General features: G+C 34.7%; 2 protein-coding genes across 3 annotated transcripts in view; one reads left to right on the forward strand and one right to left on the reverse strand.

Annotated features, from left to right (window-relative positions):
• The window catches only part of LOC149800080 (uncharacterized), a 153,955-nt gene that overhangs the window by 69,972 nt on the left and 65,060 nt on the right, over window positions 1-18,923 (reverse strand). Inside the window, exon 2 of one of the 2 annotated variants that reach the window (XM_089959644.1) lies at window positions 6,567-6,700. The exons of the other annotated variant lie outside the window; for it this stretch is intronic. The gene's annotated coding sequence lies outside the window, so the exon portion shown is untranslated. The remainder of the gene's footprint in view (window positions 1-6,566; window positions 6,701-18,923) is intronic. 2 annotated transcript variants of the gene reach the window in all.
• Window positions 1-18,923, forward strand: part of LOC149800081 (G2/mitotic-specific cyclin-B3-like) — a 56,386-nt gene that overhangs the window by 16,114 nt on the left and 21,349 nt on the right. Inside the window, exons 5-8 of the mRNA XM_089959649.1 lie at window positions 2,714-2,786; window positions 3,614-3,706; window positions 6,543-6,773; window positions 17,339-17,494. Coding sequence (XP_089815775.1) covers window positions 2,714-2,786; window positions 3,614-3,706; window positions 6,543-6,773; window positions 17,339-17,494 — 553 coding nt within the window. The remainder of the gene's footprint in view (window positions 1-2,713; window positions 2,787-3,613; window positions 3,707-6,542; window positions 6,774-17,338; window positions 17,495-18,923) is intronic.

Below are 18,923 nucleotides of genomic sequence, written 5' to 3' on the forward strand. Positions count from 1 at the left end.
TCCCAGAAATTTAGTGCTGTTTGAAGCTCAAAAGTACATTACACATTTGTCTGTCAGTGACTTTGCATTGTGAATTGGAAGACTACTAAGAATCATGAATAGCGTGATTGCCAATAATGTTTTAAAATAGAAATTAACTGTCATGTTCAGGTTCAGCTTTGGCCATTGCTATGTTGTTGTTGTGGGCTTTAATGCCATTTTCAGTACACGATAGGCTATACATGGCGGCCAGTATTAATGGTGGAGGAAGAACCACCATCCCACGAGTAGCTGCTGGCCAGCTTTCTCACATACCCATATTGGTCAAAATCTGATACTCTAACCCATACAGAGGTGAGATGGAATTTGTCCATAACGGAGAGTGCTTTAGACCACCACCACCCGTTGCTAAGTAAAAAGATATTTGGACAGACATGCACGGAAGAAATTATTTGGTTGTGTTTTTTTTATCATGAAAATGGGTGTGATGCTTTGCTCAGCATGCCCATCTTTTATGTGTTCTTGTGATGCCTCTAATATTACAACCACACCAGAGTTGCATCCTAGGCATGGGATTTGGGGTTTCCCCCATTGCACACTTTTTTGTCTTGAAAAAATCTAATTTTCTTTTGTACATTTATTCCCACATGTAACAATGGACAAATTTGTTAAAGGCTACATGAACTTTATAATGGCAGTAATTTCTCATTTTAAAACATTTTGATAGCAGTAAAACATTACCTGCTACTACTGCATTGCATTTCTTTTCTAGACTCTGTCCTCCAATCTAAATATTCCTGTGAATATGAAATTGAAAAGAACATGATCCCAGTCAGATTCCTTTGTCATAGCCATATAAGTGTTCGAGGAAGGTGGCATACCTGTCAAAGCAAATCTTTTTTTTTTCTTTAACCACAAAAGCAATAATGACATGTATTTGGGTACCTGTCCATTGATAATAACCTGGGTAATAACATGAGCTAATGGGTACCCGTTTACCATATAGAAGTTTTCTGCCAGTGCATGTAAAGGAAGCATTCACATTGTTTTCAAGTTAACAGTCCTATTGATTGAGCCACAAATGTTACTTTTTAAGTGCCAAAAAGAGGTCTGCCTCTTCCAGCAAATAATTGACCTTAATCCCATAGGTTTTTTCCCCGACATTACAACTCATTGAGTCGTGAGGGAGGTACAGTAGCAAGTAACAGGGTGATTGTTTGATCTTGCCATACCACTGACATTTGTTCGGAATAGATTTCATAAGCTGTATGATCACAATGTTGCTTTAAAGAGCTCAAGATCAGTCTCTAAATAAGCATCCACATATGACAGTGAAGCCAAGGAAATGGAGTCAGATGATATTTATGATGATTACTAGATGATGATGAAAGATTTTAGAACTTTATTTAGATAATGGGATGAATTCTTGGACTTTGTACCAGATGACACTGTGAATTTAAACAAATGTTGACTTAACTTGAGGTTTGTACACATTTAATTTCCTTTAGATCGGGTATCTAGGTAACCAGTCTTTAGGATCAATGGGTACCTGGTAGAAGTTTTCAAAAAATTTGACATCTTTAATCTGATGGGGTTATGTGTTTTGTTAAAGATATTAGATTTTTGAAATATTGGCAGAGGAATGAGGGGTTTAAATGTCAGTGTCTCAAGGCTTGTTTTAATCATGTATCGTTAGGATTGCACTGTTACAGACAAGATAATGATGAAAGATTTCAGAACTTTATCAGATAATGGGGATGAATTCCTGGACTTTATATCAGATGACATTAGTAGTGATATTTATAGTATGCTGTGAATTTTAAAAATATGTGGACTTCAGATTTGTTCACATTTTTGACATTTAATACAATTTTCCTTTGACTGGATAACTAATCATTATAATTGATGGGTACCCATTAGAAGTTTTCTAAAATTTTGACAGCTTTAAACACAAATAGTGCATTGAGTTATATGATTCAAGTATTTTTCTTTGTCCCTTTTGAAATTTGGAGCGCAACGAGATATGTCCCTTGCCTTGGTGCAAACACTACTAAACATTGGAAAGTGAGCTGATGATTTAAATGATATGTCAGTCAGTTCTCTTTTGTAGGGATTAATTCCCACTGGATGCATGCTTGTTTAAAAGTAGCCATGTATTCCTTACAGATGCTCAAAAGGGGTTCATAATGTCAATGCCAAAATAAAACCTTGGTTCTTAAAAGTCCTGGCACTGTGTTTTCAGATTTATTTATAGATACTGATGGTAACTGTTAAAAATTTCATTTTATTGTTGGTATCTAAGCTTAGCTTATTTACTTTAAATATGTGAGAGTACACGTTGACAAAACTGAAATCATTGTCATCCTTATTCAAACATAATACAGAAATCAGTGTTCTACATTAAAAGCAGCCAATCATGGTGCCCTACATTTAGATAAAGTGGTCAAAAGTGTCCTTCGTTTAGATAAACCAGTAAAAAAAAAAGGTCCTAAATTTAAATGAGTTAGTTGTAAAAAAAAAGGTCCTATGTTTTAGATCAACCAGTCACAGAATGTTTTATATTGTTTGTATGTCTGCCATGAGTAACACAAAGCTGAAGCCTTCTCAGTATTTTACTTAGGTGTTCACAGTACAGATTAATCAAAATACAAGTAAAAATTTCTATCATAAGTAATAAAAAAAATCATTTAAAAATGTTAAGACCCTATTTTCTTATGATTTTGATGTTCTTCAGTAGCAACAAAGATGCCGATTCTTCTGACCAGGAACAGGAGGATAAAGAAGAAAGTGAACAGAAGAAACCACAGGTAAAAGCTATTCATTTTGTTGCCTTCTCTGTCAGATAACACTGTTGGAGAACAGTTCCTTTGGGAGAAGGTAATACTAGATTTAAGACATCACATCCCCATTTTTCTAGAAATTATCCAGCAGCTACATTTCCAAAACATTACAAGCTGATTGCACTTATGCATGGGACTTAAAAGTTGTTAAAATGTTAGCATGTGGAAATAAAAGATGTTTAAAAATGATTGTCATTAATGATATCACACAGAGTTAGAGGAATGCACCCTAGTCTTAAATCGTTGTAGTTTCTCAGTAATCAACACAGAAGAATAAAAAGGAATATTATGATTCTTGTGAACAAAAGCTGGAAGGGACACAATTACATTTATTGGACATAATGCTAAATTGAGTATGTCTTATGGCTGGAAAAAAGAATTTCCAAGAATTACATCAAGTTGATAGATAGCAACAAGCTATTGAGCTGCATAGGGCTTGGGGCTTGGAACTAAAGTTTGTGCAACTGTACTAGTATTAAATGAAGTCTACGTGACTGTGCTTTACAAACTTTTCTGTTGAACATAATGTGTATCGTTGCTGCATGTTTCGAATACCAAACTTTATATTATGTTTCATAGCTTTACAATAGCAGTTTATATTTTGTTACACCTTACTGAAAACTGGTAAAACTTTCAGAATAAAATCAACTGCTTTACTGAGACGGACTGGTCGGGGTTGGCAGGTCTGCAATAAGACTGATTTCTGCTTCATATGTTATTGCAGGATTGAATAATTTCTCAACAAGAACCAGGTTATCACTTTGGATATGAAATGTATCTTACAAATATTTCAGGCTTTTGATGATGTCGATAAGGAGAACATTGGAGACCCAGTTCAGGTGGCTCTTTATGCATTTGATATATTCCAGTATTACAAGGAACGGGAGGTAAGACTACTTTTTACCTAAAGGTCAAAGTTCAACATTAAATTTTAACTCACTTATAACGACCTATGGTACAAAATCCACTCAAGGGTCAGGATAGGAATATTTAGTGTTATCCTTGCCCATACATGTGGCCAGATCTAACACGTTGGTCACTATGCAGAGGCATTGAGTGTTATCTTTGTCCATCCATCTGGTCAAGTTTAATGCTTAATTCACTATGCATTGGAATATGGTGTTATCCCTTTCCATCCATATAATCCAAGTTTAACATTTCAGTCACTGCAGTAGCATATAGTGTTATACTTGTCCATCACTTGGTCAAGCATTACACTTACGTCACTATGCCATGGCAAATGGTGTTATACTTTTCCATGCACACTTAATCCACTGTACAGAGATATGTTGTGTTATCCTTGTCCCACACCTGGTTAAGCTTAACACTTAGGTTCATATACAGTGGCATATAATTTTATCCCTCTCCATCCATATGGTCAAGTTTCACACTTCATTCACTATGCCATGGCATATGGCGTTATCCTTTTCCATCCATGTGGTCAAGTTTAGCACTTCATTCACTATGCAGTGGCATATAGTGTTATCCTTGCCCATCCATCAGCTTCACACTCAGGTAAGGGCATGGAAGGGCATATGGTACAGAATGTGGTGTCATAAGTTACATCTGATAATTTAAAAAAATGTCATTATATACTGAAATAGTCAACAAAGCTGGTGCTTGTGTCATTTGCAGTGAACATTAGAGAGATAACATTGATATCTATTTCAGGACATTTCCAAGTTTATTATTATGCCCACAATGTCCTGATTAATTGCCATCATAATTCATTTTACTTAGAGCTATACACATTTGAAATCATGCAGAGATCCTCACAACAAAATAAATAAATTATCAAATAGTTCTTCACCGTGTTTGCCCAGTGCCCACAATCTACATGATTCATGTAAAATGTTTGTGAATTTTCACACTTGGAAATCAGTGATACACAAGAACTCCTGCAAATTAAGTGCAGGAGCTTGCTTACCAGGCAGCTAATGTTCGTGCCTGCCTCTTGTACAGACCGACTTCAACCGTTAGTCTTGAAGTAAATAAAGGGTACAAAGAGGAATTAAAGTCAATGAATGGTATGCTAAACAGGTCATGGATGCCATCATGGCTTGCAACCTCATTAATCCAGCCAGTTCATGCTGAATGGATACTTGCAGCTCATGCAACAATAAGTGAAAGATCAGACCTATTTATCAGTGGTTTTGAGAAAGCTGGACTTGTTTAATTCAGCAATTTGGGGATTATTTACCTGAGAAGCATTTGTGATTGCTACAATGCATGCAGTTTTTGAAATAGTCAGAAAAGACTTGTAGCCTTTAGGTACATTTTCATTCTCTTGCTCTGGCAAATGTTTGTGCTCAGCAAATCCAGTCCTGCCAACCATCATGATTTGGGCTTAAGGAATTTTCATCCAAAGAATGTTTTTGCAGTATTTAAATTTAACAGAGCCGGATTACCAGTTATTGAACTATCATTGTTCTTTAGGGAAAGTAATGAATCAAGACCTATCAAAGATACATTTCCTGTCCCATCTATCTCTTTCTGTACATCTATCCTGTCTGATCCATCTCAGTATGTCTGTCAATCCATCATGTCCCATCTATCTCTTTTTGTACATCAATCCTGTCTGATCCATCCATCCTTTGAAGCTTTCTCTATCTGTACATCTATCCTGTCATATCCATCTCAGTATCTGCCTGTCCATCCATCCTGTCCCATCTATCTCTTTCTGTACATCTATCCTATCTGATCCATCTCAGTATCTGCCTGTCCATCCATCCTGTCCCATCTATCTCATTCTGTACATCAATCCTGTCTGATCCATCCATCCTGTGAAGCTTGCTTGTAAAATAATTGCTTATCAGTGATGTCTATGCAGGTACATTTATAACCTTGAACTATTGAAGATATGTTAATAAAACTTCTCTTCATTTGACAGTATCTTGCATCTTTAGTCATACCCCCTGCCAAGGTCAGAGCACCAACTGTAGTAAGTCACTGGTCTGTTTCTTTTCTAATGCTTGTCTTTGTCTAATCCAGTGGTTACGAACCCTTAGGTCATGACCCAAATCAGGATGTTTCAGAGGGTTGCCAGCTAGGGAGGCTCAAAAAGGTTGGGAATCACTGGTCTAATCCCTACAAATATTTTGATGAAACTTTACTCAGGTCCACTGTATTTAATACCTTAATGAAGTCCCAAGTTCAAAGGTCAAAGTCATTAGTAGGGAATGAATTGAGATCAGTTGCCTTATGTGGTATGCTTGTTCCATTTTTAAAATAACAATTCTAACTTATGTTTAATAATTAACCTTTTTACTAGCATGCCTTGGATTTTCTTAAATATAACCCATTGCTCAAAAACCCATTGACATACTAGGCAAATTAAATTTTATAACCATTTTCGTGTATATGACAATGTCCTGATTATAGCAATAGTTATACAGGTCATGTATGCATTGAGTTCTAACTGTTGGATTTGAATGCTACAAAATTAATCTTTTTCAATAAATTTGTGGAAAAACTATTTTGCAGTTTATGATTGCATTTGGGGTGGGGTATACATGTGTTCCCATAACATGTGGAGAAACTATAATTAAAAGAAAAGATGACGCACATCTTGTGTAAATTTAAATAGTCCTGGCCATGTTGACGTCATTTCTGGGAAGCTAGAGGGATTTTCTATTGCCTTTCTACTCATTCCATTCAAGGCAGCACAGAATTATGAAGCACTGTTATTGATATTGTATAATAGATATTTTGTTCTTTCTTCAGTTGAAATTTATGGTGACTCCCTACCTATCAAAACAAACATCCTTGACATCCAACATGAGAGCTATCCTTGTGGACTGGCTGGTGGAGGTACAGGAAAACTTTGAGTTAAACCATGAGACACTGTACTTAGCTGTCAAGCTAGTGGACACCTATCTCTCCTGCAAGAAAATTGAAAAGGAACATTTACAACTTGTGGGAGCTGCAGCAGTCTTCATTTCCTGTAAATTTGATGTAAGTCAGAGTATCAGCGAAGTTAATGCATACAATTTTTGTCTCACCTGGCAAAATGTAGGTATCACAGTTTTGACTGCATTATTGTTGTTGATGTAGGCATTGATGTTATAGTCTTTGTTATTGCTGTTGATGTAGTCATTGATGTTATGGTCTTTGACTGTTGTTGATGTATGCATTGATGTTACGTTTTTGACTATTATTGTTGTTGATGTTATGGTCTTTGTTATTGTTGTTGATGTAGGCATTGATGTTATAGTTATTGTTATTGATGTTATGGTCTTTGTTGTTGATGTTATAGTTTTTGACCGTTATTGTTGTTTTAGGTATTAATGTTATGGTCTTTGACTGTTATTGTTGTTGATGTAGGCATTGATGTCATATTTTTGCATTTAGATACATTTTTCTGACACTATTGTATGTAAAAATTTGCATAATATTTGATAGGTATATTCATCTTAGATGGAACTGGTCAACAGGGTCAAAGGGAAGTCAGAGTGACCTATGTTTCCTGAATTTGTTTGGTATTTGGAATATGCCTCAGCAGAGTAGGTGTCATGCATCATTCTGCAGAATTCTTGTCTGAGGATAGCTTAAATGTTAAGAGCTCTTTAGATGAATCATTTACATTTGGATAAAATTTACTTATAAGCGCCAAGATTTCACCGGAAAAGATGGTTTGTGTTTTATGACACGTTGATCAAAAATAATAATCTTTTCTGTCCATTTTTCCTCCCTGTCACCCTTGAAATCAGTACAGTATATCATTTATTGACATAATTCAGTGCAGTTTGGTAAGTGAACCGCCTTACTCATGAACAAGTGCTGTTTAAATGTTTAACCTTTTATCAATACTATGTTAGCGGGAAGAGTGATGTGAGAATTTTGCATTTTTGTATAAAATTGAATTTTGAATTTTAAAAGCAGTAATACAGTACTTGTTGCTATTGGCTTGCTTTCCTTTTCCAATGTGCTAAGTTTCCAGTCCATGCTAATATTCGCAATCCCAATTAGTAATTAAATTTCTGTACGACAACATTAAAAAGGAGTGTGTTGTTGATATCACATGATTATTGGACTTCCGATGTCATTTGAGCTTTGTGAAGTCATGTGACTGTAAATGGCAAGTACATGGTTAGGCTTCATCTATGCCATATTTTCGCCAAGTCTTTCAGCGGATTAAAGATGTAACGTTTATAATACTTCTGAAAAATAAATCATTTTCCTATCGATTTCATGCAGGTATGAGTCGATATAACGTAAGTTTACATTTTCTAGGCTCGCTGGTAAGCAACTACCGTATGTCGTTACCACACAGTGGCAGCAAATTCCAAATTTTCGATATGAAAAATTGGTGGGAATATTTGGAGGAAACTTGGATTAGAAAATGAACTGCTATTCATTTTAAGCCAAATTTGTAGTCCAAATTGTTGAATCTCAGAGCTGAAATGAGAAATTTTAATTCCTTGTATTATATATTAGCGATATAAGCCCCTGTATCAATACAGGTTTGGGGACTTGTTTAACAAATTACAAAACAAGTTGATTTTACAGAAAATTCAGTCCTTGTTTATACAACAGTATATAATTTTGATGGTCTTTTATCAAAATTTTAATCAATCCTTTTGAAAATGTTTTTTAAGTGATGGATATATGACCAGATCATCTTTAGGAGATTAGGGTGTTTGAAAAATCTTGAATGGGTTTTTATTGCCACAGATAAGTTCTGCTTTAAATTCTTTTCGTTACAAGATTGTAATTATTGGCATTTATTGTTTTTTTATGTATATACTGTAATAGAAAATGTTACTTTCTATGAGATGCAAATATATACATATTGCATAAAATTCTTTAGAACTAAAGAATTGAAAGGAAACAACACAAAACATAATTTATGTTCATTATGTTGTTCCCACTTAGCAACATAATGCAGTAAAATAAAGTTATAATTTTTTTTCTGTACATTGAAATGACTTTACATGCCAATTTATAGGAATATAATCAAACTTGTTTCGTGTGAAACATTTTGTGGTTTTGTTCATGATCATCTTTTCTGACTTCGATATTTTTGGAACGTCTTGAAAGAGAAACATTTTTAGATTTAGAAAATGCATGTTTTATTTTCTAAAATGTTTTTTAATTCCATTCAGTAATGGTCATATTTGAACCTTGAGAAAAGTTATTTCATCCTGGAAAAACCCAGGAAATGACCTGGAAATTTATCTTTAGAAAAGCGTGGGAACCATGCGATTATTCTCTCTTTCACCCTTGGGTAATTAAGTGTTTTTTGTGCGCATATTTCCTGTATGGGCTGTTCCAGTAAACCTACTTGGGACCCAGGAGAGGCACTTTCATGGTGTAGCCACCCACAGATGTGATTCAGAATTTTGTATCATCTTCATAATGACTCTTTCAGTAATCTGAGTATACTGTCATGTTTTAAAAACTGCCTTCCCTTTACTTCTTGTATATTTAAAAGGAACAGCCCTAATTGTTAAGGTTTTGTGCACATTGCTCACTGAAGCAGTTCTTCTGATAATTGCAAACAGCAGCCCTGTGATTTTGAAGACATTAAGAAAACGTTCTTAGAGAAAGTTAACACTGTAGTGAAACAACACAATATTCCAGACTGTCCTCTAATAAATTGGGATCAGACCGGGTGTCAACTGGTTCCAGATGGTGACTGGACAATGGAAGCCTGTGGAACAAGTGTTTGTTTCTGCACTTGATGACAAGAGGCATATTACAATTTTACTCGCAATAGCAAAATCTGGAACTCTCCTGCCCTCACAAGTAATTTGCACAGGGAAAACTGACAGATGCCTGCCTAAGGGTGTAGTATTCCCTGACTACTGAGATGTGACTCAGACAGACTCACACTGGAGTAACAAAGAATCTTTGATATGTTATGTGGATAATGTCATCATTCCATATGTGCAAAGATGCTAGCTGAAGTGAAAGACAGTGGAATAACTCCTTTGTTTGTGCCTGCCTCTTGTACAGACTGACTTCAACCACTAGACTTGACGTAAATAGAGTACAAAGAAGAATTAAAGTCACACTTCCACAAGTGGTATGCTAAACAGGTCATGGAGGCCATTACGGAAAAAGATGTTACTGGTGATGATCAGTGCATAGTATGAGTAAACCTTGCTACCTCATTAATACATTAACCCCTGAGCCAAACAGCTAGGCAGTCCCCTGCAGCATACTTGCAGAGATCACCTAGAGCAGTGTTACCCTTTCCAGTGCCTGTATCCCTGAGACTAGCTGACAGCAATTGGCTTGCAGATTTTTATAGAAGGGGCTACTTGCAATAAAATTGTTATTATTTTATTTGTATTCATTTAATTAAGCTGAAGTTTGGCACGGCAGTTCTCAATAAACTTGCATACATAATGGTATAAATTTCATGCTACATGCGGAAATAAAACTAATGCATGATTGTGAAAACAAATGATATACTTGCCAATTTGCTTCTCTTGCCGTGAATAATCCATAAAATCCATTATGAATTCACACAGAATTATTAACACCATCAACACATGAAATAATTATATTTTATGTACACAGAAATTCCACTTGTCGTCTCTTGTAAACTGAACATTCTGTGAATACTGTACACAAATGGGCATATTTTACTTGCTCTTTACTTACCTTTCTTCCTTAGAACTCTCCCTGAAAATTTTAAAACTAATAAAACACTTAACAAACCTTGAACTATGAACACTCATGTTAACAACAAATATTTCCCAAACATTTATTTAACGATTATTCAAAAGACAAAAAAAGCTCCACGAAATTAAATTCATTTGCATCAGGGTCTAAATCCATTGCTGGTCCTTTGTATAGCCTCTTGTCAATGTGTGTTTTATCATTTACGATCATCGATCAGCTCTACTTTCATTTACTTCTTCTTCTTCAACATTCTCATTCTCATCACTACCGCTGTTATTTCCAGTAGCTTTTTCGATGTCACTATCAATCTCATCTGATTAAAAGCCAGAAAATTCTCCATCAGAATCTGTCAAGTAAAAGTCTGCTCCCAGTGGCTGATTCTCGTCAATTTGCATCATTTTCAGATGTATATATTTTCACTATTTCTGCTGCCATCGAAGTAAAAAAAAATTCCTTCCGTTCAGCAATGTTCACTCTATCTATGTAAGCTACAATTTTATTGGTTAAGCTGCTTGTATAATTAGGAAATGACTTCAAATCAACCAATGGTTTGCGCCGATTTAACTCGTCATGCGGGATACAGGCCTAGACAAATACTGCCTCGCAAACTCAGCGCTCGGGATACAAGCTATGTAAACTCAGCCACGTTAGCAAGGCACGCGGGAGATCAGGGAGGAAAAGTACGAGGATTCTTGTTGTCAGAGGTTAATGTGTTAATCAAGCCAGTTCACTCTGAATGGAAAATTGCAGCTCATGTGACAATGAGTGCAAGATCAGACCTAATTATCATTGGTTTTGAGACAGCTGGACTTGTTTAATTCAGCAATCTGGGGATTATTTACCTGAGAAGCATTTGTGAGTACCATGAGACTTGATTGACACCATGTTGATACTGTGGCTTTGTCCAAAAATCTGTGAAGTGTGAGTTTTAATACTCTGCTGTAAATATAGTATATACATAGTGTTTCATTAATAATAGTTTTCGATAAATAGTTATAATATTTTATAGGCTTGTTGTTCTTTTGTATTAAAAATGCATGGATAAAATGAAATGTGCTTTCAGAAGGATTTAAATGTTTCAACAATAGTTGTACTTGAATGACGGATCTATTTGAATAAGTATTAAATTTAATTTTTGTATAATGTTATTTTGTATTAATTTTTCTTTCATTTTCAGTATTACTATTGTTTGAATACCTTATGCTTTTTCTCTATTTTCTCTCTATCCTTACTTACCTCACATATCGATTTAAGGCAGTGAGTTTAAAATTACAGCTATCTGATACCTTATCGAATGAGTGCATTGAAGCAATATAAAATGATTTATAATTCTTGTTTCAAAAGGTTAAAATAAAAACAAAAAACACATGTAAAAGCTAATATTTAATTACCAGATTATTACAGTATTGACCTTGATTTTTCAAATGCTAGTAGCTGTGTTAATCTTTGGGAATGAAACATTGTAAGAAATGGGGCCGGGGGAGGTCATTATCCTTCGTGGCTCATTTTTCTTTGGGGATTTAAATTCGTGGTTCAGGACAGCAACAAAAACCACGAAAATTGGTCCCCCATGAAAATTGATGATCCTACAGGATTCAGAATTCTTGGAGTGCAACAGTAACATTCGTTCGATTTGAATTTGTCTCATAGCTGGAGAGAAGATTGCCATCACCATGTGAAATAAATTTGTCTCATAGCGGGAGAGATGATTGCCTTCACCATGTGAAATAAATTCAAAAAAGGAAAGCCAAGGACTATGTCAGGTTGAAATATAACGAAGTCGCTGAGCATCATAGGATTTGGAACTGCAGGTTTTGAAATTATAGTGGAAGGAATCAAGTGTACTTAACAAATATTGTCACCAATAACACTTCTGAACTTTCTAAATGCACGTTTTCCAACTAGACAATATCAGTAAATGATATTTTATTATACCTTATTGAAAATTGGTCTGACTTATGGACGATGTTGGCTGCCTGACTGAGAAGGTCTTGTTAGAGTTAGTAGGTATGTTGGGGTTAATAGCTGTGTACTTGAGGTTCTCGGGTCTAAAAGTAGGCGGTCCAAATTGTCTTTCTCTTTATCGGGTTCATATTGTATTTGGGTGGCTGCAATTCCAAGTGGATTGTCCTCATTATCAAGAGGACCACTCCAGTTGCCTAGTGGTTAGATTGCCTGCCTCAGATGGGGAGGTCATGGGTTCAATTCCCAGCTGAGTCATACCAAAGACTTTAATAAATGCTACTCACAGCTGCCTCGCTTGGTCTCAGCATTAAGAGGTTAGTGTTTGGACTGGTCTGCCTGGTGTCAGGATAATGTGACTGGGTGGGGCATCATGCTACATGTCTGCGGCATGATGCCTCAGTGCTAGGCATCACTATAAACTGCCACACTGTAGACATCGTAGCAATATGACTGAAAAATTGTTAAAGCTACATTAAAAATCCAAATCACACACACACACACTCATTATCAAGAGAGCTTATCTATCCCTCAGAGAGGGGTATCTTTCATGAGAATTCAACCCATGAAGTTATGGCAATTGTTACATCTTGGACCTACTCGAATCACTCCTCACTGGGTGATGTTGTGAGAGTGGTCTTTGTGTGCTGTCACACTTTATTTTCATCATTTTGCCTTTGCCCTGGTGCACCAAAGCAAAGGTACACAACCAAGAAACCACCCACCTGCTCATTGCAGACAAAATGCCTACTGTAAGGATAATGGCATTTAATTATAATGCCAGTTTTTATTAAGGTTATCAGCCTCCCTTCTAATTGCTACAATCAGCAATGCAATATTAGAAGGATGGGGTGAAATGATAAACATGTGCCGCATATCGATATGATTCACAATAAGCAGCCTGTGATACAATACATATTAGTACACATATGAACTTGATGGCGTTTCCATCTTTGGAAGGTAGTTGGTACCCTTTCATGTATATTGACATTCTTGGTTGTATTTCCATTATGCAGACTACAGATAGGCATAGAGTTATCATATTTATATGCAATTCTCATTGAAGAGAAGATATCAACAATACTTTAAAGCAGACTACATGTTGCAGTGAGTTTTATCCAATGTTTTTGGCCGTTTAATTATGAATCTGTTTATATCCCTTTGTTTTGTACAACATGAATGATTCGAAAACATTGCCAATTTGGTTTCTCAGTTACACACGGAAGATATGATGTTATCTTCAAAAAAGAGGAAATAATACAGTTCCTCGTGCAAAGAAAATCTCATCTAGAACAAATCCGGGCATGGGAATAAGGTTGAATACCAGCAATATCTATCATATTTCCTGCAGATGAAAAGACTGCTGCAGCCACAGGTACTTGTATTTATTAGTGAAGAAGGAAAACTATTGACTACACCCAGTCCTATTCTACAGTTTTCTTTTAACTTACACAAGCTGATAAACTTGAACAGTTTGAAATCTGCCCCATTGCACATTCTATGCTAATTTTATTTATTCATTCAGCACCTTCATTCACTGGTTAAATACATCTGCATATAAAAGAGAAATTCCAAATTTGTTTCCCATGTACAATTTAAGGAGAGATGATGACAGGATTTTACCTTAAGGGAGACTGACCCCTTATCAAAGAAAAGAGATGGGGAGGAAGAAATAGTCATGTCACTATTTCTCTAAACTTCAATAGCTGTCTCTCTTTGTTCCTGCTCTGCTTTCTTATAGCTTTACTGAAATCAACATCTTTGACAGATGTCACCTCTAGTCGTATAGGCATTAATCTGTTAATTAATTGTGAGCATACTCTGCTCCTTTTCTTTGTATCAATATTGTTCTGTGCTTCTTTCTGAAGAGGCATGTGCATAGCTGGCTTGAATATGTTGGGAAACTGATCTTTGTGACTGTTATATACACTTTTCCGGAGATTATAGATATTATCTTTTTGGATACATTGCTCCAAAATTGGATTTTTCACTAACATAAACTTCCTTTGTTAAATCAGTAGTTTACTGACTAATATGGCAAATTTCTTATCTGTTCCATGATGCTGTATAAGGGTATTTAGTCCATCAATGCTTGTGCAGACAGCAATATTAAAATAAATATCTTTACTTCTTAATTGCATTTTTTAACCTTTATTTTATTCAATTTATTTTAACCCTGATATGGATTAATGTATATGGTTTTGTAGCATGTGATCTGCAGGGCAATTTTTATTTAAAAAATGAAAATTGCATTATACTTTTAAATTGTCTGTATTTTAATTAGGCTCAATATTCTGTCATTTGTACATTTAATTTCGAAATGTCACTGAAAGGGTCATGCCATCTATTTTTTTGTCCATCAAGCATGTACATCTGACTTATATTTAACACCATTTCGGGCTCAAAATCAGAACAGTAAGGTAACTAATAATAATATTCATCGATATCAATTAGATATTGAAATGTATTGGTTTTATGTGAAAAATATATATATCCACAATAGTGATGAAAGTGGTAATGCCACTGCCAACATCAGATTTGGAATTCTTTTTGTCTTAATTTATGAACTTAATCAACATTCATTGTCACTCATATGGTACCCATTACACTCCACAATAACATGTTAAATGCTTTTAGGAAAAACTCGGGATTAAATATGTGAACTTTTCATAATAGTTATTTTAGCTCTTAATATAGTCATAATTATGTTTAAAAATGACAGAGGAATTGGGCATTGGATAGTTTTGATTGCCAAACAAAATAAAGTGTCTGGCAAAATTAATGTGCACTGTCAGTTACAGTCTTTGCCAACATAAACAAGAAAGTCTTAACATTATTTAATTTATAGAGGTTACGTTCTAAATCAGTTTGACTGGTCCTGTCTGTGATGACTCAGCCTCCTCTCCAACACTGTTCTTTATATCAATTCACCCAAGAAATGTGTTTGTTGACAATAGATTTTTAAAAATTCATTTTATAGGATTAAATGATCATGGTTAGGTATTTATTGATGTGTAAATTTTACCTAATCACTCACAAAGTAAATAAAGTCCTTTTAATTCCAATTTCATCCCTCGTCAAATCAACTTATTCCATCACCAATGCATTCCAGTTTAAGTAGCGTATACTTTCCTTCCATTTGCCGCTTCACATCGCCCCATAATACATAACATGTACAGAATCACACAAACATATTGACTACTGTCAAAGTTACATTTATTCAGAAACTTCATACTTTACATCTTAGGCTATGGCTACCGATGGTCTCAACACATTTAATTCATTCTTGTTAAATTTTAGTCAGCCCCATCTGCTACATCAGATGACCATGACCTTACATAATAACAGCTGATACGGAATGAACTAGTCATGTGAGATTAAATTTCCAATCAATCCTTAAATCATAATGGATTTTATCAATGAACAACATGGAAATGCAAACAAGATGATGCTATCCCTTGCTAACATAAAGTTAACAATTTAATAAACTGTATACAGAAATAACATTTTAAGTCATTCTCAACAGCGTTAATACTTGTGAAGACCCATTCAGTGATCTAATGTCAAATGAAATGTAACTACTGTCACAGTTACGTTTATTTGGCAACTTCATACTTTACATCTTAGACATCTTTTTTTAATTCTAGTATGTCCAACATCAGATATAACATTTTATATCTTTTTCATCAGCATTAATGCATAACAAGACCCTTTCAGTTATCTAATGTGAAATTAAATGTGCAGTTGTTAAATGTAGAGTTGCTCACAAAACCAGCCATATGTTTTGTTTGTTTGCATAGTTGAGTGCTGGAGTGAATTAATGACTACATATCCAAAATAATTTAAATTAGCAAAACAATAACTTTTATGGATTATTATGTACATTTTTCAATGGTGTTAAGTCACATTGGTGGGGATGGTAGTTTTACCATGTAAAAACTGTATTCAGTCTTTGCATAATGGTCCCAAATATTTGTTTTTATTTTTTGTGTAAGTGGTCATATTTACCAAACCATCAACATCCACACACATTTCATGTTTTTTTTTTTAAATAAGCAAACAAAATAAAATTAAAAAATTACCATTGAAAATGCCAATACCCCATTTTGTGTTTTGTTAGTAGCCTCTGAGTATTGATTTATTTCAATAGCTTTTAAGTCCTCCTCAGATAATTTCTCAAATCTTGGTTTATATCCCTCAGCAGCCTCAGAATTGACTGGCCCAGTTCCCACGCTATTATTGTTGTTGTGTATGGCTAGGGTGACTGAGGTCATGGGGTCCTGTGTAAGGGAATTTAACAATTTCTATTGTTCTGTTTCATTTTCAGCATTTGTAACAACCATCACATTATAATCAAATCTATCTTCGTTGCTATTATTTCTTTTAACTTCTTACCATCTAATTGTTCAAAAAACTCCGCAGAAAATTGCAGTGAAAAATCACTGTAATCGGCCATTTTGTGCGACTATGTAGCAGACAAATGCCAAATTGTAAACAATACATTTCACTCAAAGAATATTTGAAAAAGTATAAAAAGGGTATAATTTATATTTATTCGCTGAATAAAAAATTTAAAAGATGAAACAGTCGTTTCACAATGACATGTCTTCAATGTTTATTTATATTGAATGTATATTTATATTGCAAACAGTACAAAAAAAGAAAGTAGTCCCAGAATTTATTGATGTGTAAACAAATTCCAGATAAGTATCATGTGACCATTTACAGCCAATTGTATTGCAGAAAATCAGTTTCAGTTATAAAAATTGGAATTGTATGAAAATAGCTATTAGTTTTCTTAAATACACAATTTGTGCTATTATATGTGGGAGATAAAATTGTAAAATGCCTCTGTTCTAAATTATTGTTAAATTTGTTTCTCTTGATGCAGTACTTCATTGCTGTTATGACTGTTTTCTTGGCAGGAGCGATGTCCACCCTTGGTAGAAGACTTCCTTTATATCTGTGATGATGCCTACAAACGCCGTGAATTTCTGTCCATGGAGAGAACAATTCTAAAAACCATTGGCTTTGATATTGGCATGCCATTATCTTACCGCTTCCTGAGAAGATATGCCAAGGTTTGTACTTAGTCTTTATTATATTTAGAGATGTCAATATTTTTGGAAATTTCTACCAGGTACCCATCAATCCTAACGATCACATACCTGGGTACCAGATCAAAGGGTAATTGAATTAAATGTGAACCTGAACTGCTTTGTTGTAGGTTCACACATGCCAACCCCAAGAGAGGTATAAGGATAATTTATTACTAATATAAGTGGCAAAAAGCATAATCTGAGCATAAAAAGAGCAATCTATATATTACATCCCATAATTACAGAAAACTGAAAATCATACATATTTATTTTATTTATTTATTTCTTCTGCTTACCTGGATCTGCAATTAAAATTGTTGTCACAAATCGGCTAAATCCATGTCGATTAGGAGTAGAGACACAGAAGAAATGGATAAATTATTTATGCCTAACATTCACTTTAACTAGTCTACATATCTACAGTAACTTTCGCAAATAGTTGTAAAGGCCACAAATGATTGTTGTAGTATCTTTGGCCTGCCATTGTACCTCCCTTAATGACAGTGTGGTGCAAAATGTTTTTAAGTTTAACAAAATCTCTTTAATATTTTTCATTCATGTAGCATCCAACTGTCATATTGATACATCCCATTTTTTATGATATCTGTCGCCATTTATTTTCAATTCAGACTGGTCTGCTATGTGTGTAGTGTCAAAATAGAATGAATCTATGACAAGCGGTTTTCTTGGAACTGTTTCATGTAAAATTAAAGCAAAAATGACCATATTTACATACATGGTAAATTTTTATTAGATTTTTTTTATAAAGTAACAAATTTCCCTTATATTTCAATATTTCATTGAAAAATTTCATTCTGTATAGATATTGATTTCATTCATTTTTCCCAACATGGTATAAAAGTGCATGTTATGGTAATCAAGTTTGTGTTGCCTTTGCTGTGACAAAAATATCTGTTGGGATTTCCACTAATAAAAAGAAGTCCAGTTAAAAAAAACTTGTGAACAGTGGCTCTGACTTGAACAGCCAATACTCACTCCAGGGCCAAAAACTTGAGACAAAATGGCCTTAGTTAAAACGGGCATTTAATTTTTATTTTGTCTAATATTTCTTAATCAGTACTTACTGTTGCTGACAACGAAAGGTACTGACATAGTTAATGTCATCAGGATCTCAGAACAAGTGCATTTAAGTCACGAGAAAAATGGCGCATGAACCATGGACAGGCATGAAGTTAGGATGGTCTAGCTTTAAATATCAGCATTGCTTCGTAAATAGGTCATGTAAGAAAGGAGAGAAGTGACCTCGTAATATTATATAGTAAAAGTATGACAAGTACATTGTAAGCAGCCATTTGAACCCCTGTAATGATGAATCACACTGGACACGAGCCTCAAACTGTAATCATTATTCTATGTCTTGGATCTGATCGGAATATTTTTTATTTTTATG

The sequence above is a fragment of the Sinohyriopsis cumingii genome, chromosome 5 (genome assembly GCF_028554795.1).
Source record: "Sinohyriopsis cumingii isolate HCF-2022 chromosome 5, ASM2855479v2, whole genome shotgun sequence".
In the NCBI taxonomy this organism is placed as follows: Eukaryota; Metazoa; Mollusca; class Bivalvia; order Unionida; family Unionidae; genus Sinohyriopsis; species Sinohyriopsis cumingii.